The sequence below is a fragment of the Trachypithecus francoisi genome, unplaced genomic scaffold (genome assembly GCF_009764315.1).
Source record: "Trachypithecus francoisi isolate TF-2019V2 unplaced genomic scaffold, Tfra_2.0 Lachesis_group12, whole genome shotgun sequence".
NCBI classification, from domain to species: Eukaryota; Metazoa; Chordata; class Mammalia; order Primates; family Cercopithecidae; genus Trachypithecus; species Trachypithecus francoisi.
Window position 1 is genome coordinate 3,948,612 of NW_022681457.1, and position 19,268 is coordinate 3,967,879.

Genomic DNA, 19,268 nt, shown 5'->3' on the forward strand with positions numbered 1-19,268 from the left:
CGGAGCTTGCAATGAGCCGAGATCCAGCCACTGCACTCCAGCCTGGGCGACAGAGCCAGACTCCGTCTCAAAAAAAAAAAAAAAAACAAAAACAAAAAAATACAAAAAAACAGCTGGGCACGGTGGCTCACGCTTGTAATCCCAGCACTTTGGGAGGCAGAGGTGGGTAAATCATGAGGTCAGAAGATCGAGACCATCCTGACTAACATGGTGAAACCCCGTCTCTACTAAAAATACAAAAAATTAGCCAGGCGTGGTGGCGGGTGCCTATAGTCCCAGCTACTCAGGAGGCTGAGGCAGGAGAATGGCGTGAACCGGGGAGGTGGAGCTTGCAGTGAGCCGAGATTGTGCCACTGCATTCCAGGCTGGGCAACAGAGCGAGACTCTGTCTTAAAAAAAAAAAAAAAAAAATTAGCTGAGCGTGGTGGTGGGTGCCTGTAATCCCAGTTACTCAGGAGGCTGAGGCAGGAGAATTGCTTGAACCCGGGAGGTGGAGGTTGCAGTGAGCCAAGATCATGCCACTGCACTCCAGCCTGGGTGACAGAGCAAGACTCTGTCTCAAAAAAAAAAAAAAAAAAAAAAAAAAAAAAAAAAAAAAAAAAAAAAAGACTAGAGGGAAAAAAGAAAAGAAAAGAATTAATTGTAGGAATAGATTTTATTCAATTTGATGTATCTAAAATATCACCACTTCAGCATGTAATCAATATAAAAATTACCCATGAGTCGTTTTATATGCTTTGTATCTCGATTTTGATGCTCAATTTCCAAAAGTTACATTAAAATGGAGACTTACCAAGGCATTAATGTCATGTTTAAGGGGAGAGTATTTTATGCTGTTTCTGTTTTTAAAGTTAAATTTAAATTAATTAAAATGAAATAAAATGGAAAATGTTCACTTTCTCAGTCACATTGCCACATTTCTAGTGCTAAATAGCCACCTATGGCCAGTGGCTTCTGAGATGGACAGCACAGGTCTAAGCCATTTACTTACCTGTCTTATTTGTGGACACAATACCAGAGACTGACCCAGAGGAGGTCTCTGCAGATATTAGCTGGAGAAATAGATGACTGGATATCTGGATGAATGGATGAGTGGATGCACGGATGGATGGATGGATGGGTAGATGGTTGGAAGGATGGATGAATGGATAGAGGATGCATAGAAAGATGGATGCATAGATGGCTGGTTAAATGGATACCTGGCTGAGTGGATGAATGGAGGGAGGGAGGGAGGGATGGATGGATGGATGGATGGATGGATAGAAGGATGGTTGAGTAGATGCTTGGATGGATGAATGGATAGACAGTGATGGATGGATAGATAGTGATGAATGGATGGATGGAGGAATGGTTGGGTGATGGTTGGATGAATAAATGGCTGAATGAATGGAGGGTGGATGAATACATGGATGGTTGGATGGTTGGGTGGCTAGATGAATGGATGAAAAATGGATGGATGGGTGATGGATGGCTGGATAGATGGATGATTGAGTGGAAGGTTGGATGGATGAATGGATGGATGGATGATGAATGGATGAAGAGATGGATGGTTTGATGGCTGATGAATGGATGGAGGAATGGATGGTTGGATGGGTAGATAGATGGATGTTGAATGGATGATTGGATAAGTGGTTGGGTAGCTGGATGAATGGGTTGGGTGGATGGATGATGGAAGAATAGAGGGACAGGCGGATGCATAGATAGAGGGATGAACAGCTGGAGGAATGAATGCTTGTATAATCCTTGCTCCTCTCACTACCCATGACCAAGTGGCACTGGGTTTTCCACTTGCATTTTCCCATACTCTTCATCCTTTTTTTTTTTTTTTTTAATTGAGACCGAGTCTTGCTCTGTCACCCAGGCTGGAGTGCAGTGGCACAATCTCGGCTCCCTGAAACCTCCACCTCCTGGATTCAAGCAATTCTCTGCCTCAGCCTCCTGAACAGCTGGGATTACAGGCACCCACCACTCCTGGCTAATTTTTGTATTTTTAGTAGAGACGGGGTTTTACCATGTTGGCCAGGCTGGTTTTGAACTCCTGACTTCGTGATCCACCCGCCTCGGCTTCCCAAAGTGCTGGGATTACAGGCGTAAGCCACCGCGCCCGGCCCAATCCTTCATCCTTCTAGTTTCATCCTTGTCTCCCAGATGTCCGATCCCCTCAGATTCATTTCTGGGGGTTGATGGTCTCCACTAGTATCCCTGCACTCCCATAATTGGCTAAAATGTCACTCTGGTGTCTTCTGGTTCTTCCTTGCCACCTCTGGGAGTGGACCCCTCGCCTCCCAGAATCAGGCTTTTGCATCTCCTCAGCTCCCTCCTCATTTTCCACAGAGATTCGACAGACTTCTCCTTGCACCACCATGACCCTCACTCATTCCATCACGTCTTCCTCTGACGATTCATTCATTCCACCAACAGGCACTTATTGAGCATCTACTATATTCCAGGCTCTTCCCTTGGGAAACAACTGAAGATGTGACATAGAACAAGCCCTTCTTTCATGAGGTTGACAGTCTCGTGGGGAGACAGATGATAAACAAGACAAAGAAGCAGAACATTTAGGAGGTCAGATGGCGATGAGTGCTATGGGAAACAGTAAAACAGGAAAGAGGAATGGAGAAGTTGGTGGATGAGCCTGGGGGAGGTGACACTAGGCAGACTCGCACGAGGGGAGCCCACGAAGCTCCCAGGTATCGGGAACCGCATGCCAGGTGGGGGAAAAGCAAGAGCGAAGGCCCTGCAGTAGAAGCCTCCCCTGGGTCTTAGGCCTCCTAGTTTGGCCAGTTTCTAGCCATTGCCCACTCAGGTACAACGTCAGGCCCTACTGCTCCCTTCCCCGACCTTCCTGTGCCCCAGGGCTGCCTCCCCACCTGCCTGCCAGTTTCCCTCTCAGGACCCCTAAGGACCTGGGCATTCCCTTCCCCAGACTCTCCCCACCTCCCCGCCCCAGCAACACACAGAGCCAAGACAAAGGGTCATTGAATAGAAAACAAAGGTGTAGGCAGTCCAGCCCGAGGCCAGGTGGGGTGTCATGGTTCAGTCCCCCACCTCCGACATCAGAGGGGTTCACTCAGCCTCAGAGGGGGAAGCCTGGCCCTCTCACCCTTCCACCCGCCCTGCGGGAGAGCCCTTTTCACAGCAGGGAACATCAAGGCTTAACACTGAAAGTACCAAGGCAGAATGTTGAGGATGTGGAGTCAGTAGTGGCTGGGGGCAGGGCTGGGCGCTCCCACAGCTCAGCCTCCTGGAGACGGGTCTTGGGGTGGTGAACTGAGAGACGGGATATGCCAGAACCCTCCTCTTCTGCTTGCCCTCAGAGTGAAGGCGGGCAGTGCTGTGGTACCTGGGAGAAGTCACATTACCTCTCTGGGCCCCCTTTCTGCATCTGTTAGATGACTCTGACATCTTCCATCCCCCTCACCTATGCAACAATAATTGGCCAGTAAATACAATTTTATTTGTTTTGGCTTTTTTTTTTTTTTTTTTTGAGACGGAATTTCGCTCTTGTTGCCCAGGCTGGAGTGCAATGGCACGGTCTCGGCTCACTGCAACCTCTGTCTCCAGGGTTCAAGCGATTCTCCTGCCTCAGCCTCCCAAATAGCTGGGATTACAGGCACCTGCCACCACTGGTGGGGAGAGGGAGACTGGCTTCATGGCCAGACTCCAGGACTCTTACGGGTCAGGGACCAACAGCTGGGGAGGGCCAGGGTTTGGGGTAGGGGCAGAACAGAAGAGAACACTGTCTATGCTGAGCCCACTGTGCACCAGATACTCCACCAGCAGCTGAGAGGGTCTCCCTCAGTCCTCACAGCAGCCCGGGGAAACCAAGGCAAGATGAGCCTCTGAGCCTGGTTCCAGGCATCACAGCTGGGAGGCACTGGAGCTGGGATTTCAACCAGGGCTGTGACCTTCAAACTCTCACGCCCAACCATATCTGGCAGTTGTCTCTCACATCTGTGTCTTTCCCTGTCCCTGACCTTTCTATGTGTCTCTGTCTCTGCCCTCTGTGTATCTCTGTTACATCTCTCAAGGTCTCTGGCCCCTGTGTGTCTCTATCTCCTCCCCTCTGGGTCTCTGTGTGTCTCTATCTCCTCCCCTCTGGGTCTCTGTGTGTCTCTGTCTCTGCCCTCTGTGTATCTCCGTTGCGTCTCTCAAGGTCTCTGGCCCCTGTGCATCTCAGCCCCCTCTAGGTCTGTCTCCCACGCGCTCCGCCCTCTCCCTGGCTCTCTGGCTCCCGCCCTGTCTGTGCTGCGGTGGTCCCGTCTGTGCTGCCGTGGTCCCGCCTGTGCTGCCGTGGTCCCGCCTGTGCTGCCGTGGTCCCGGCTGTGCTGCCGTGGTCCCGCCTGTGCTGCCGTGGTCCTGGCTGTGCTGCTGTGGTCCTGGCTGTGCTGCTGTGGTCCTGTGTGTGTTTCCAGGGTGCCCCTAAGCATCAGCCCGTGAAGGCAAGTTTCTGTCGCCTGTCCCTAGCGGTGGCCTAGTGCTTGGAACAGTGTGGGGCAGACGGGAGATGCTCAGTAAATATTTCTCAAATGAATAAAGGAATGAATGAGTGAGTGAATGAATGAGCTCGCTGAGATGGGTGAGATCAGCGCCATTTCCCAAATGAGAAACGTGGGCTCCAGGTGGGCGCCCACAAGCCCAGAACTGCCGGTCCGGAAGGTTCCAGTGTGGGCTTGACACTGAGCCCCTGGACTCTGCCCCCAGCTGAGCACCAGACGCCAGGACGTGCCCATCACTGCTCCTCCCCGCCCTCAGAGCAGGGTGACTCCCTCCGGCCTCTCCCCACTGTCGGAGGCGTGGGTAGCAGCTGGGAAAACCGGCTGAGTGCTGCCCCTCCCCTTGGGCCGGGCACGGAGTAGGCACCTGGCGGGCTCCCCAGGTGGCAGACGCTGTCGCTGCGCACACTTGGCCTCCGTGCCGCCTGCTCCCTACTCGTCCTCCCCTCCCCAACCCTCACCCACCTGCCATGGACGGGCCCGCTGAGCCCCAGATCCCGGGCTTGTGGGACACCTATGAACCTGACATCTCGGAAATCAGGTGAGGCCCAGACCTGGGCAGGAGCCAGGAGATCCCAGGGAGGAGGTGGCTGTTTGGGGGAGCCAGGGGCTGCGGCAAGGGTGGCCTCCAGCCTCCCATGGCGGCAGGCCTAGCCCAGACTTGGCTGGCGGGGCTGGGCAGGGCTGGGGCATCCAGCATGGTGTACTCCTGAGAAGGGAGTGAGGACTCGGCCGTGCTGAGTCACCAGCGGGGATGCCTGGGGTGTCCCTGTCCCGCTCCGGGACTCAGTTTTTCTGTCTGTCAAAGGGACTCACAAGCCCTGTGTCTCCCTGAGAGAGGAGTGGAAGAGAGCAGGCCGCTTGGTGCACAGTAGTTGCTCAGGAAACACAATGGCCTGTAGTATCCAGGACACCCCATGCAAGCCTGAAATAATGGGGGTGTTTGGGGTGAAATGGGAGAAACTGGGATGCCGCTGAGACCCAGAGGGAGTCTGTGTTCGAGGGGGGCTTGGGGCTGAGAGGGCAGGCTCCGGACTCTTCAGGTATCCTAAGAGTGGTTAGAGCAGAGCACTGCCCACCTCCGTGAGCTCAGCGTGACTCCCTGTTCCTGGGGATGAGTCAGGCACTTTGACAGCACCTGCTTTCCAGGTGGGGAAACTGAGGCTGGGAGGGAATGCAACATGACCGCAATTACAGAGCTGGAAGCAAATTTGAAGCCAGTCTGTCTCACCGCAGAGCCTGTGGTTTCTCCTGCTCCTCACGGCCTTGGTAATGTCCCTTTACACCTCTCCCCGTGGCTCCATTTTTCAGGTGAGTGTGCAGAGGCCCAGAGAGGGCAGGCAGCCTGCCCCATATCACACAGCGAACTGCTGAGACAATCTGCAACCCCTTGTATCTTTTTTTTTTTTTTTTTTTTTGAGACGGAGTCTTGCTCTACCACCCAGGCTGGAGTGCAGTGGCCGGATCTCAGCTCACTGCAAGCTCCACCTCCCGGGTTCCCGCCATTCTCCTGCCTCAGCCTCCCGAGTAGCTGGGACTACAGGCGCCCGCCACCTCACCCGGCTAGTTTTTTGTATTTTTAACACGGGGTTTCACCGTGTTAGCCAGGATGGTCTCGATCTCCTGACCTCGTGATCCGCCCGTCTCGGCCTCCCAAAGTGCTGGGATTACAGGCCTGAGCCACCGCGCCCGGCAACCCCTTGTATCTTGTACTCTTGCCAAGTGAGACCTTCCTGGCAGCCTGGACCCCTCCAGCCACCGTGGGCTGTGAGGAAGGGGACAACCAAGACCCGTTCTCAGCCCAGTTGCCTCATTCCTTTCTTATTTAATTTAATTTAATTTTTTTTTTTTGAAATGGAGTTTTGCTCTTGTTGCCCAGGCTGGAGTGCAATGGCACAATCTCAGCCCACTGCAGCCTCTGCCTCCCGGGTTCAAGTGATTCTCCAGCCTCAGCTTGTCAAGTAACTGGGATTACAGGAGCCTGCCAACATGCCTGGCTAATTGTATTTTTGTATTTTTGGTAGAAAAGGGGTTTCGCCATGTTGGTCAGGCTGTTCTTGAACTCCTGGCCTTAGGTGATCCACCTGCCTCGGCCTCCCAAAGTGCTGGGATTACAGGCGTGGGCCACCGTGCCTGGCTGCCTCATTTCATTCCACTGTTTCAGGCCCTCTCCTCCCCTCCGTCAGCCAGAAGCTGGGGCATGGAGAGGCCTTCTTGGGTGCCTGGGACTCCAGAGACAGGAGCAGTTCAATCCTGATTGCTGTGTGACCTAGACAAGCTTCCTAGTGTCTCTGGGCCTCCTGGGCTGAGAGCCGTGACTAGGCTGGCCCAGTTCTACTTGAGGGACGCCCCAGCATTCAGTACTCAACATTGGCTCATCCAGGCCTTCTGAGTTCTGCAATTCTTCCCTCCGGAGATAAACAGATAAGCCAGCTCGCCTCTGGGAAGGCCTCACCCCCACCCCATCCAGGCACCTGGGAGCCTTTTTTTATCTCTGCTAAGGCCCTGCCCGCTGGTCATAAAATGCCCTGAGTGTGCTCGCTAAGTGGGTGACCTTGGTTCAGTCATTGACCCTCTGCAAAGCTCGGTTTCATTATCGTGAGGGAGAACAGCCCTCCCCTGCAGGACTCCTCCAGCCCTGAATGGCTGCATCGCCCTGGGGGGTGCCCTTAGGACCTCAAACTTCCAGGCTCTTCTGGAATCCCCTAGGCCAGGAAGCGTGCCTCTCCCCAGCGAGCCCACTTGACCATCCCCCTGGGGCCTGCTTCCTCCCGGGTGTCCCCCTCTCGGGCCCCCTCAGATACGCCACATCCCCCTGAACTCAGCAGCCCCCCAAATTCGCATCTCCTCCTGGGTTGCCCATCTCAGGGATGCCCCCCCACCACCCCACATCACTGGCTCAGATCCACAGGGCTTCTCCTGGCCCCGACTTTCCCCCCTGCTCGCCCCCAGCCTGTCAGTCCCCAATCCCCACCCTCGTCCCCTGACTCTCTGCCCCGGTTCTTCCTGTCAGTTGCCACAGCCCCAGCTCAGGCCTCCTCATCTCCCCTCAACACCACCTCAGCTGTCCCAGGCTGCTCCTCCCTTCCTCCCAGCCATCCTGTGAATTCCTCAGCACCCAGCCCTCACCCACCCCGCCCCCAGCCTCCTCACCTGCATTCCAACTACTCTACTACTTTTTTTTTTTTTTTTTTGAGACTGAGTCTGGCTCTGTCACCCAGGCTGGAGTGCAGTGGCACGATCTTGGCTCACTGCAACCGCCGCCTCCTAGGTTCAGGTGTATTACCTCATCTAATAATCACAGCCATCTGAGATGAACCCACTCTGACTACTGTCATCCCGTGTTAGAGATAAGGCCCAGAGAGGTTGAGTGACTTGCCTAGGGTCACACAGCTGCCAAGCAGGGAACAGCCAAGATTTGAACCAGGGAAGCCTGACTGTATCACGCCCTGGACAGGAAATGTAGAGATGATGAGCAAGACCAGGAAGGAGCGAGATCCAGGAGGTAGATTCAGCTCAGATGGGAGGCACAGCAGGCACTCTGAGGTTCTAGCCTCCCGAGTAGCTGGGATGACAGGTGCATGCCACTGCGCCTGGTTAATTTTTTTTTTTGAGATGGAGTCTTGCTCTGTAGTCCAGGCTGGAGTGCAGTGGCACGATCTCGGCTCACTGCAACCTGGGCCTCCCAGGTTCAAGCGATTCTCCTGCCTCAGCCTCCCAAGTAGCTGGGATTACAGGCACCTGCCACCACGCCTGGCTAATTTTTATACTTTTAGTATGGACAGGGTTTCACCATGTTGGCCAGGCTGGTCTCGACTCCTGACCTCAGGTGATCCACCCACCTTGGTCTCCCAAAGTGCTGGGATTACAGGTGTGAGCCACCACGCCCGGCCTATCTACTCTATTATTTTGATTTACTTCTGGCCACACTGTTCCCTGCCACAGTGCCTTTGCTTATCTGGCTCCTTCCACAGGGATCCCAGAGAGATCTTTTCTCTCTCTCTTTTGAGACAGAGCCTCGCTCTGTGGCTCATGCTGGAGTACAGTGGCACAATCTCGGCTGACTGCAATCTCTGCCTCCTGGGTTCAAGCAATTCTCTTGTCTCAGCCTCCGGAGTAGCTGGGATTAAAGGCAAGTGCCACCACGCCCAGGTAATTTTTTAAAAATTTATTATTATTATTATTATTTTTTGGAGATGGAGTCTTGCTTTGTCACCTGGGATTTCTGTCACCTGGCAATTCTTCTGCCTCAGCCTCCCGAGTAGCTGTCTACCACACCTGGCTAATTTTTTGTATTTTAGTAGAAATGGGATTTCAGGCCGGGCGCGGTGGCTCAAACCTGTAATCCCAGCACTTTGGGAGGCCGAGTCGGGCGGATCACGAGGTCAGGAGATCGAGACCATCCTGGCTAACATGGTGAAACCCCATCTCTACTAAAAAATACAAAAAACTAGCCGGGCGAGGTGGCGGGCGCCTGTAGTCCCAGCTACTCGGGAGGCTGGGGCAGGAGAATGGCGTAAACCCGGGAGACGGAGCTTGCAGTGAGCTGAGATCTGGCCACTGCACTCCAGCTTGGATGACAGAGTGAGACTCTGTCTCAAAAAAAAGAAAAAAAAAAAAAAAAAGAAATGGGATTTCATCATGTTGGCCAGGCTGGTCTCAAACTCCTGACCTCCGGTGATCTGCCCGCCTCGGCCTCCCAAACTGATGGGATTACAGGTGTGAGCCACCGCGCCCGGCCTAATTTTTGTATTTTTAGTAGAGACAGGGTTTCACCACTTTCGGGCCTTTGCACGCACCAGTGCCCTGCCCTTTGCCTGGACTGACCTCTGCCCTCTCTCCTTCCTTCACCAAACTGCTCAGGCTTTAAGAGTCAACACAGGCAATTTAGGATTTTTGGCCAGGGGGATGAGAGAATGCAGGCACACACCCACCCCGGGTCCCAGGTCCCTGATCACGCTGGTCTAACTTCAAATCTGCCCCGTGGCACCAAAATATTGGCCTGTTCGTGGATGGGAAATGAATGTGGGAAATTTGTGAAAAGGATGTCGAGGATGAATGAATGAATGGAGGTTCCATTAAGCAACCTCTGAGCTGGAGCTTCCAGGATGAGTCAGAGTTAGCAGACGGGGAGGAGGGGCAGGGCATGCTGGGAGAGGGAATGGTTGGGGCACAGGCAAGTAGGTGGCTTCAGGAGAGTAAGGATCAGCTGGGTCAGAAGAGAGCCAGCTGCAGTGGAAACTCCCTGTGGTGGGCCATCCTGCGGCAGACCTGAGCGGCTCTCACATGGTTCATTCTTTAAGCATCCCCAGGGAGAGAAACTATTGTTTTCAGAATACACACATATGTGATTTAAAAAAAAAAAAAAAAGTTGCTGGCGCAGTGGCTCACACCTGTAATCCCAGCACTTTGGGAGGCCAAGGCGGGTGGATCACTTGAGGTCAGGAGTTCGACACCAGCCTGGCCAACATGGTGAAACCCTGTCTCTACTAAAAATATAAAAATTAGCCTGAGTCATGCCGCATGCCTGTAATCCCAGCTACTCAGGATGCTGTGGCAGGAAAATGGCTTGAACCCAGGAGGCGGATGTTGTAGTGACCTGAGATCGTGCCACTGCACTCCAGCCTGGGCAACAGAGCAAGACTCTGTCAAGACCCCCGCCAAAACAAAGTTATCCTAGGCCGGCATGGTGGCTCCTGACCATAATCCCAACACTTAGGGAGGCCAAGGTGGGAGGATCATTTGAAGCCAGGAGTTCAAGACCAGCCTGGACAACACAGCAAGACCCCTGTCTCTAAAAAAATAAAATAAAAACCAAACAAGGAATTGACCAGAATTTAATTCAGGATAGCAGCTCAAGGGAAGAGTAGATGCCACAGGCAGGGGCCCAGAGATATCAGCAAGATGCATCGCTCAGAATATTCTAGTTTATGGGGTTGGTTATAAATTATGCTTTAGAAATTTAATATGTGAGATCGGGCTCCGTGGCTCATGCCTGGTATGCCAGCAGTTTGGGAGGCTGAAGTGGGCAAATCACTTGAAGTCAGGAGTTCAAGACCAGCCTGGCCAACATGGTGAAACCCTGTCTCTACTGAAAATATAAAAATTTACCAGGCGTGAAGGTGCCTGCCTGTAGTCCCAGCTACTCGGGAAGCTGAAGCAGGAGAGTTGCTTGAACCCAGGAGGCAGAGGTTGCAGTGAGCTGAGATCGCACTACTGCACACTAGCTTGGGTGACAAGATTGAAACTCCATCTCAAAAAAAAAAAAAAGAAAAAAGAAATTTAATATGTGTTCCATGTGGCCTTGTACGTAAAAAGGACTAAAAAGGATAATAAGGGCTAAATTAAAATCGTAAGAGGCCAGGCGCGGCAGCTCATGCCTGTAATCCCAGAACTTTGGGAGGCCGAGGCGGGCAGATCGGGAGTTCGAGACCAGCCTGGCCAACATGGAGAAACCCTGTCTCTATTAAAAATAGAAAAAAAACTCAGCCGGGCATGGTGGCAGGCGCCTGTAATCTCAGCTACTTGGGAGGTGAGGCAGGAGAATCGCTTGGACCCAGGAGGCAGAGGTTGCGGTGAGCCAAGATCGTGCCATTGCACTCCAGCCTGGGCAACAAGAGTGAAACTCTATCTCAAAAAAAAAAAAAAAAAATTACAATTAACAAAATTAAAAAAAAAATAAAATCGTAAGAGGAAAACATTTGGCACAGGCGGTAGGCAGGATGGGCTGCAGAGCCAGTAGACTGACGAGCTCAGATGTTATAATCCCTGTAACATCCTTGAAGTTGTTCTCAACCTATTGAGTGCTGTCTGTATTACCTCATCTAATCCTCACAGCCGTCTGAGATTAACCCACTTTAACTACTGTCATCCCCTATGAGAGGTAAGGCCCAGAGAGGTTGAGTGACTTGCCCAGGGTCACACAGCTGCCAAGCAGGGCGTAGCCAGGATTTGAACCAGGGAAGCCTGACTGTATCACGCCCTGGATGGGGAACTTAGGGATGAGCAAGACCCGGAAGGAGCGAGATCCGGGAGGGAGGCTCAGCCCAGACAGAAGGCATAGCCGGCGCCCTGCGGTTTCAGGCGTTTCTTTGCATTCCCTGCGTGCTGAGCTATGGAGAGTGTCAAGGCCAGAGAAGCCACGCCGGCCTTTGGACCTGGAGCGCCTCGGGCAGCCAAGGAGAGCTGCGATGGCCGCTCCTCCCCTCGCTCTGATCTCGGGAGTCCCTGGCGCCGGCACCGTCTCATCTCTGCCTCTTATTGGCGGGGAGGGCGAGGAGGGGCCACCTCTGGTTTTTCAACCCCGGTCCCGCCTTCCTTAGGGAGGGCTGAGCCACTTGAATGATTTTACGGCCAAAACACTGCCAGTCATGAGGCTGCTTTTTCTTTTTTCTTTTCTTTCTTTCTTTTTTTTTTTTTTGAGACGGAGTTTCGCTCTGGTTGCCCGGGCTGGAGTGCAGTGGCGCCATCTCGGCTCACTGCAACCGCTGCCTCCTGGGTTCAAGCGATTCTCCTGCCTCAGCCTCCGGAGTAGCTTGGACTACAGGAGGAGCATGCCACCATGCCGGGCAAATTTTTGTAGTTTTAGTAGAGACGGTGTTTCACCATACAGGTCAGGCTGGTCTCGAACTCCTGACCTCAGGTGATCCACTTGCCTCGGCCTCCCAAAGTGCTGGGATTACAGGAGTGAGCCACCGCGCCCTGAAGCTGCTTTTTCTGAGACAGGGGCTGATCAAGAGTTTTCTTTTTTTTTTTTTTTTTTTTAGTCGGAGTCTCGCTCTGTCGCCCGGGCTGGAGTGCAGTGGCCGGATCTCAGCTCACTGCAAGCTCCGCCTCCCGGGTTCATGCCATTCTCCTGCCTCAGCCTCCCGAGTAGCTGGGACTACAGGCGCCCGCCACCTCACCCGGCTAGTTTTTGTATTTTTAGTAGAGACGGGGTTTCACTGTGTTAGCCAGGATGGTCTCGATCTCCTGACCTCGTGATCCGCCCGTCTCAGCCTCCCAAAGTGCTGGGATTACAGGCTTGAGCCACCGCGCCCGGCCAAGAGTTTTCAAACAATTAAGAAATAATAAGACATTGCCTCCCCGCTGGGTGAGATTTGGGCAGGCAGACTAGGGAGAGGGGCTTTGGGGCCAGCACTAGCAGATGCGGGGACTTGGGGAGAAGTGGAAAAAGATGCTCACGGTTCCCTCCTTCTCCCCCCAGCCCCTGACTCAGGCTTCAGGAGGGAGGCACAGGATGTGCTTCCCTTTCCACTCGCTCTTTGGGGTAAGGGGTGGCAGTTGTGCCTGGCGGGCCTGCGTAGGGACCGGCAGAGGAAAGGCTGAGAAGTGGGGACGTTCAGAGTTCAGGATCCATTTGGTTTTGTTTTTTGTTTTGTTTTGTTTTGTTTTGGAGACAGAGTTTTGCTCTGCCCCCAGGCTAAAGTCCAGTGGCGCGATTTTAGCTCACTGCAACCTCCGGCTCCTGGGTTCAAGCGATTCTCTTGCTTCAGCCTCCCAAGTAACTGGGATTACAGGCGTGTGCCACCATACCCAGCTAATGTTTGTGTTTTTGATAGAGACAGGGTTTCTCCATGTTGGCCAGCTGAGTTCCGGACCCATTTGGAAAGAACCAAGCAGCCCAGTTTGCCACCTGGAGGGTCTGGAGGAGGAACTGTGGGACCCAGTGGGTCACCCATGACATGGAATAGATGCCAGGCCGAGAAGGGAGACCCTAGCCTTGCCTGGAGGCCTGGAGTGGAGGCCCTAAGAGAGGTGTGGCCGGCTACTTACACGGGGACCAGAGCCCCAAGGATCTGGGAAAGTGGGGACCCTGACACCGCAGGCAAGAATGCCTGCAGGGGCCAGGTGCCACAGCTCACGCCTGTAATCCCAACACTTTGGGAGGCCGAGGCGGGAGGATTGCTTGAGGCCAGCAGTTCAAGACCAGCCTGGGCAACAGCAAACCCTCGTCTCTCTTTAAAAGAAAAAAAAAAAATTAAAAAGAAAAGAAGAATGCCCACAGGAAGGCAGTCCCAGGTTCGAATGCCGCTTCTGTGGCTCAGGAGCTGGGACCCTCCTGGTAGACAGGACTGACCTCAGGGCTCAGCGTCTGTGAAACGGGCAATGACCTGGGAAGGGCCTGACCCGGGCTCATGGCTGACTCAGCATTTGTTTTTTTTTTTTTTTTTTTTTTTTTTTCTTTTTTTTTTTTTTGAGACGGAGTCTCGCTGTGTCGCCCAGGCTGGAGTGCAGTGGCGCGATCTCGGCTCACTGCAAGCTCCGCCTCCCGGGTTCCCGCCATTCTCCCGCCTCAGCCTCCGAGTAGCTGGGACTACAGGCGCCCGCCACCGCGCCCGCTAGTTTTTTGTATTTTTAGTAGAGACGGGGTTTCACCGTGTTAGCCAGGAGGGTCTCGATCTCCTGAACCTCGTGATCCGCCCGCCTCGGCCTCCCAAAGTGCTGGGATTACAGGCTTGAGCCACCGCGCCCGGCCTGACTCAGCATTTGTGCTGTTTCTCTCTTTCCTCCTTCCCCAGTTTCTGGGACCGCTGCTGAGCCAGGGAGGGAGAGGGGGACGGGTGAGGAATGATAATAATGATGAGCTTCCTGAACATCTGCCCTGAGCCAGGCCCTGTGCTGAGGGCCGTGTGGGGAGGAGCTCATTCAGTCTTCACAACAGCCCTGTGCGGTCCCAGTGTTACGATGCCCATTTTACAGATGAGAAAACTGAGGCCCGACTCATAACCCTCATGCCAGAGAAAGGAATCCGACAGGGGCTTGGAACTGCAGTCAGAGGCTGCCCCTCAGTGGCCATTTCTTCTCTGGGGGCCTTGTCACCCACTGTGGTTTCCATGACTCTGGCCACCCTCCATAGCTATATACCAGGAGCCCATAGGAAAACATTTTCTCATAGCCACGTTTTTCAAAAAAGCATAAAAGAAACAGGTGAAATTAATTTTTTTTTTTTTTTTTGAGACGGAGTCTCGCTCTGTCGCCCAGGCTAGAGTGCAGTGGCCCGATCTCAGCTCACTGCAAGCTCCGCCTCCCGGGTTTACGCCATTCTCCTGCCTCAGCCTCCCAAGTAGCTGGGACTACAGGCGCCCGCCACCTCGCCTGGCTAGTTTTTTGTATTTTTTAGTAGAGACGGGGTTTCGCCGTGTTAGCTAGGTTGGTCTCGATCTCCTGACCTCGCGATCCACCCGTCTCGGCCTCCCAAAGTGCTGGGATTACAGGCTTGAGCCACCGCACCCGGCCAGGTGAAATTAATTTTAATCACATCTCTAATCTATCTGAAATAGCATTTCCACATATAGTCAATTTCAAAAATTGTCACTGAGGCTGGGCGTGGTGGCTCATGTAATCCCAGCACTTTGAGAGGCTGAGACGGGTGGATCCCTTGAGGTCAGGAGTTCGAGACCAGCCTGGCCAACATGGTGAAACCCCATCTCTAGTAAAAATACAAAAATTAGGTCAGCTGTGGTGGCTCACGTCTGTAATCCCAGCACTTTGGGAGGCTGAGGTGGGCCTATCACTTGAACCCGGGAGGTGGAGGTTGCAGTGAGCTGAGATCCCGCCGTCGCACTCTAGTCTGGGCAACAAGAGCAAAACTCTGTATCAAAAATTAAAAAAAAAAAATTAGCCAGATGTGGTGGTGGGCACCTGTAATCCCAGCTACTTGGGAGGCTAAGGCAGAAGGATCGTTTGAACCCAAGAGGCGGAGGTTGCAATGGGGCTGAGATCGCACCTCTGCACTCCAGCTTGGGAGACAGAGGAAGACCTTGTCACAAAAAAATAAATTTGGGCCCTGTGCGGTGGCTCATGCCTGTAATCCCAGCACTTTGGGAGGCCGAGACAGGAGGATCACCTGAGGTTGGGAGTTCCAGACCAGCCTGACCAACATGGAGAAACCCTGTCCTACTAAAAATAGAAATTTAGCCAGTCGTGGTGGTGCATGTCTGTAATCCTAGCTACTCCGGAGGCTGAGGCAGGAGACTCGCTTGAACCTGGTAGGCGGAGGTTGCAGTGAGCCGAGATCACGCCATTGCACTCCAGCCTGGGCAACAAGAGCAAAACTCTGTCTCAAAAATAAATAAATAAATAACATTAAGATTAAATAAATAAATAATAAAGGTATGCTGGAAGGGAGAGAGAGAGGAGGCATTTGAGAGCAAGGAGGAGAGAAAAAAGTGAAGAGCCCCAGGCGAAAGGTGTCGCGCAGGGTGCGGTTCCATAGTGTGGTGGAGCATTCGACACTCAGGAAACAAGCCAAACTGGACAGTGAGAACGGGATAACACTGGCAGCCCAGCCAGAGCGGGACTCGGAGGGGCAGGGCCTGTGGTGAGACTGCCAGGCTTCAAGGGACAGAGCCAGGGACCTTGAACCTAAGGTGTGTGCCCCATCAGGCAGATGTGGGTGAGATGCTCTCCATCCCAGAGCCCCACTCTCCTCTTCTCCAAAATGGGCCTTGGCTGGGTGCAGTGACTCACACCTGTAATCCCAGCACTTTAGGAGGCTGAGGCAGGCGGATCCCCTGAGGTCGGGAGTTCAAGACCAGCCTGGTCAACATGGCAAAACCCCATCTCTACTAAAAACACAAAAATTAGCCGGGCCCAGGGCTCACACCTGTAATCCCAGAACTTTGGGAGGCCGAGGCAGGAGAATCACTTGCGGTCAGGAGTTTGAGATCAGCCTGACCAACATGATGAAACCCATTTCTACTAAAATACAAAAAATTAGCCGGGTGTGGTAGAGTGTGCCTGTCATCCCAGCTACTCGGGAGGTAAATAAATAAAAATTAAAAATCATATGAATATTTATATAGATTTTTATTATTTTATTATATATAGATCACAGTTTTACCTGTTTGGAGGATATATATGATATTTATACAGACTTTATTTATTTATTTATTTATTTTTTGAGACAGAGTCTCACATCCTCACCCAGGCCAGAGTGCAGTGGCATGATCTCAGCTCAATGCAACCTCCGCCTCCCAGGTTCAAGCAATTCTCCTGCCTCAGCCTCCCAAGTAGCTGGGATTACAGGCGTGCACCACCATACCCAGCTAATTTTTGTGTTTTTAGCAGAGACGGGGTTTCACCATGTTGATCAGGCTTGTCTTGAACTCCCAACCTCAAGGGATCCGCCTGCCTCGGCCTCCCACAGTGCTGGGATTACAGGTGTGAGCCACTGTGACCAGCCGATATTTATATAGACTTTAAGTGTGCAGGAATTGGAAAGAAAAAAAAAAGTGAAGGGGGAACTTTCCCTATCAGATCTTTTTTTTTAATATAAAATTTTATTAAAATAGATTTTTTGTGGAGACGGGGTCTCACTCTGTTGCTCAGGCTGATTTTGAACTCCTGGGCTCAAGCCATTCTCCCGCTTTGACTTCCCAAAGTGGTAGGATGACAGGGGCATGCGCCACCGCACCCAGCCTCCTATCAGATCTTAAAACCTACTTTACAGCTACTACAATGCAAATCATATGATATCCACTCTGTGACCTAGCAATTCTGTTCCTAGTTATTTGCCCAAGAGCAATGAGAACGCAGGTTCCCACAAAGACAGGAACAGCTGTGGCAGCTTTGGGAGTAATAGCCTGACCTGGAAACCACCCAGGTGTCCATTAACAGAGGACTGGATCAACACATTGTGATTTATTTATGCAGTGGAATTCTACTCAGCCGCAAACGGGAACAAGCTCTAATGTACACACAGACACGGAAAATGTCAGAAACATTATGCTAGGCAAAACCAACCAAGACGCCGAAGAGCCTCTTCTGTAAGATGACAGTTCCAGAACATGCAAGATGGAGTTGACACAATCTGTGCGTGGGGGAGGTGGAGAGGTGGCCTCTGGGGACAGGGCAGGGACTGATTGAGACAAGATGCCGTCCGGGGCGTAGGCGCCGTGGCTTACGCTTGTAATCCCAGCACTTTGGGAGGCCGAGGCAGGTGGATCACTTGAGGCCAGGAGTTCAAGACCAGCCTGACCAACATGGCGAGACCACATCTCTACTAAAAATACAAAAATTAGCCAGGTGTGATGGCACATGCCTGTAATCCCAGCTACTCGGGAGGCTGAGGCAGGAGAATCACTTGAACATGGGAGGTGGAGGCTGCAGTGAGCCAAGTGCCAAGTTGATGCCATTGAACTCCAGCCTGGGCAACAGAGACTTCCTCTCAAAAAAAAAGAAGAAGAAGACTGGGCTTGTGTAATCCCAGCACTTTCAGAGGCCAAGGTGGGCAGATCACGAAGTCAGGAGATTGACACCATCCTGGCCAACATGGTGAAACCCCATCTCTACTAAAATACACACAAAAAATTAGCTGGGCGTGGTGGCGGGTACCTGTAGTCCCAGCTACTTGGGAGGCTGAGGCAGGGGAATCGCTTGAATCCAGGAGGTGGAGGTTGTAGCGAGCCAAGATTGCGTCACTGCACTCCAGCCTGGCGACAGAGCAAGACTCCATTTCAAAAAACAAAATAATAATAATTTAAAATATAGGCTGGGCACGGTGGCTCAAGCCTGAAATCCCAGCACTTTGGGAGGCCGAGGCAGGCAGATCATGAGGTCAGCAGATCGAGACCATCCTGGCTAACACAGTAAAACCCCATCTCTACTAAAAATACAAAAAATTAGCCAGGCGTGGTGGCACACGCTTGTAGCCCCAGCTACTTGGGAGGCTGAAGAAGGAGAATCGCTTGAACCCGGGAGGCAGAGGTAGCAGTGAGCTGAGATTGTGCCATTGCACTCCAGCCTGGGCGACAGAGCGAGACTTCATCTCAAAAAAAAAAAAAATTAAAAATAATTTAAAAATAAAAATAAAAGAGACCAGATGCAAGGAAACTGGGGGCTGGACTGTCCTGCATCTTTTTTTTTTTTTTTTTTTTGAGACGGAGTCTTGCTCTGTCACCTGGGCAGGAGTGCAGTGGCGTGATCTCGGCTCACTGCAATCTCTGCCTCCTGGGTTCACGCCATTCTCCTGCCTCAGCCTCCCAAGTAGCTGGGACTACAGGCACCCGCCACCATGCCAGGCTAGTTTTTTGTATTTTTTAGTAGAGATGGGGTTTCACCGTGTTAGCCAGGATTGTCTCGATCTCCTGACCTCGTGATCTGCCCGCCTCGGCCTCCCAAACTGCTGGGATTACAGGCTTGAGCCACCGCGCCCGGCCCCTCCCAACCTTTTATTTTGAAATTTTTCAAAACTTACAAGAACAATGGAAGGATTACCCCGTGAACACCACTATACCCACCACCACTAAAATTTGGGGGTTTTAACAGTTTTTAAATCTTTTTTCTTTTTTACAGTGTCCCTCTCAGGATACACTGAAATTTTATTACATAGTACTTGTTTTGTCACAGATCTTTGTATCCCTCTAGCCATGTATCAATCCTTCTGGCTTTTGTGTTATTGTTGTTGTGGTTGTGGTTTTATGGTCGTTATTTTGAGATGAGATTTCACTCTGCACACCCAGGCTGGAGTGCAGTGGCGAGATCTCGGCTCACCGCAACCACTGCCTCCCAGGTTCAAACGGTTCTCCTGCCTCAGCCTCCCGAGTAGCTGGGATTACAGGTGCCCACCACCACGCCCAGCTAATTTTTGTATTTTTAGTAGAGACGGTGTTTCACCATATTGGTCAGGCTGGTCTTGAATACCTGGCCTGGTGATCCACCTGCCTCAGCCTCCCAAAGTGCTGATATTACAGGCGTAAGCCGCTGCTCCCGTCCTAATTTTTGGTTTTATAGTAGAGACAGGGTTTCGCCATGTTAGACAGGCTG

The 19,268-nt window shown here is 52.3% G+C and overlaps 1 protein-coding gene across 1 annotated transcript in view; it reads left to right on the forward strand.

Moving 5' to 3' along the window:
- The first annotated feature begins 4,795 nt into the window (after positions 1–4,795).
- SULT2B1 (sulfotransferase family 2B member 1) overlaps positions 4,796–19,268 on the forward strand; it is a 49,887-nt gene continuing 35,414 nt past the window's right edge. Inside the window, exon 1 of the mRNA XM_033223901.1 lies at positions 4,796–5,040. Within this exon, the coding sequence (XP_033079792.1) occupies positions 4,970–5,040 (71 nt within the window). The 5' untranslated portion in view covers positions 4,796–4,969. The remainder of the gene's footprint in view (positions 5,041–19,268) is intronic.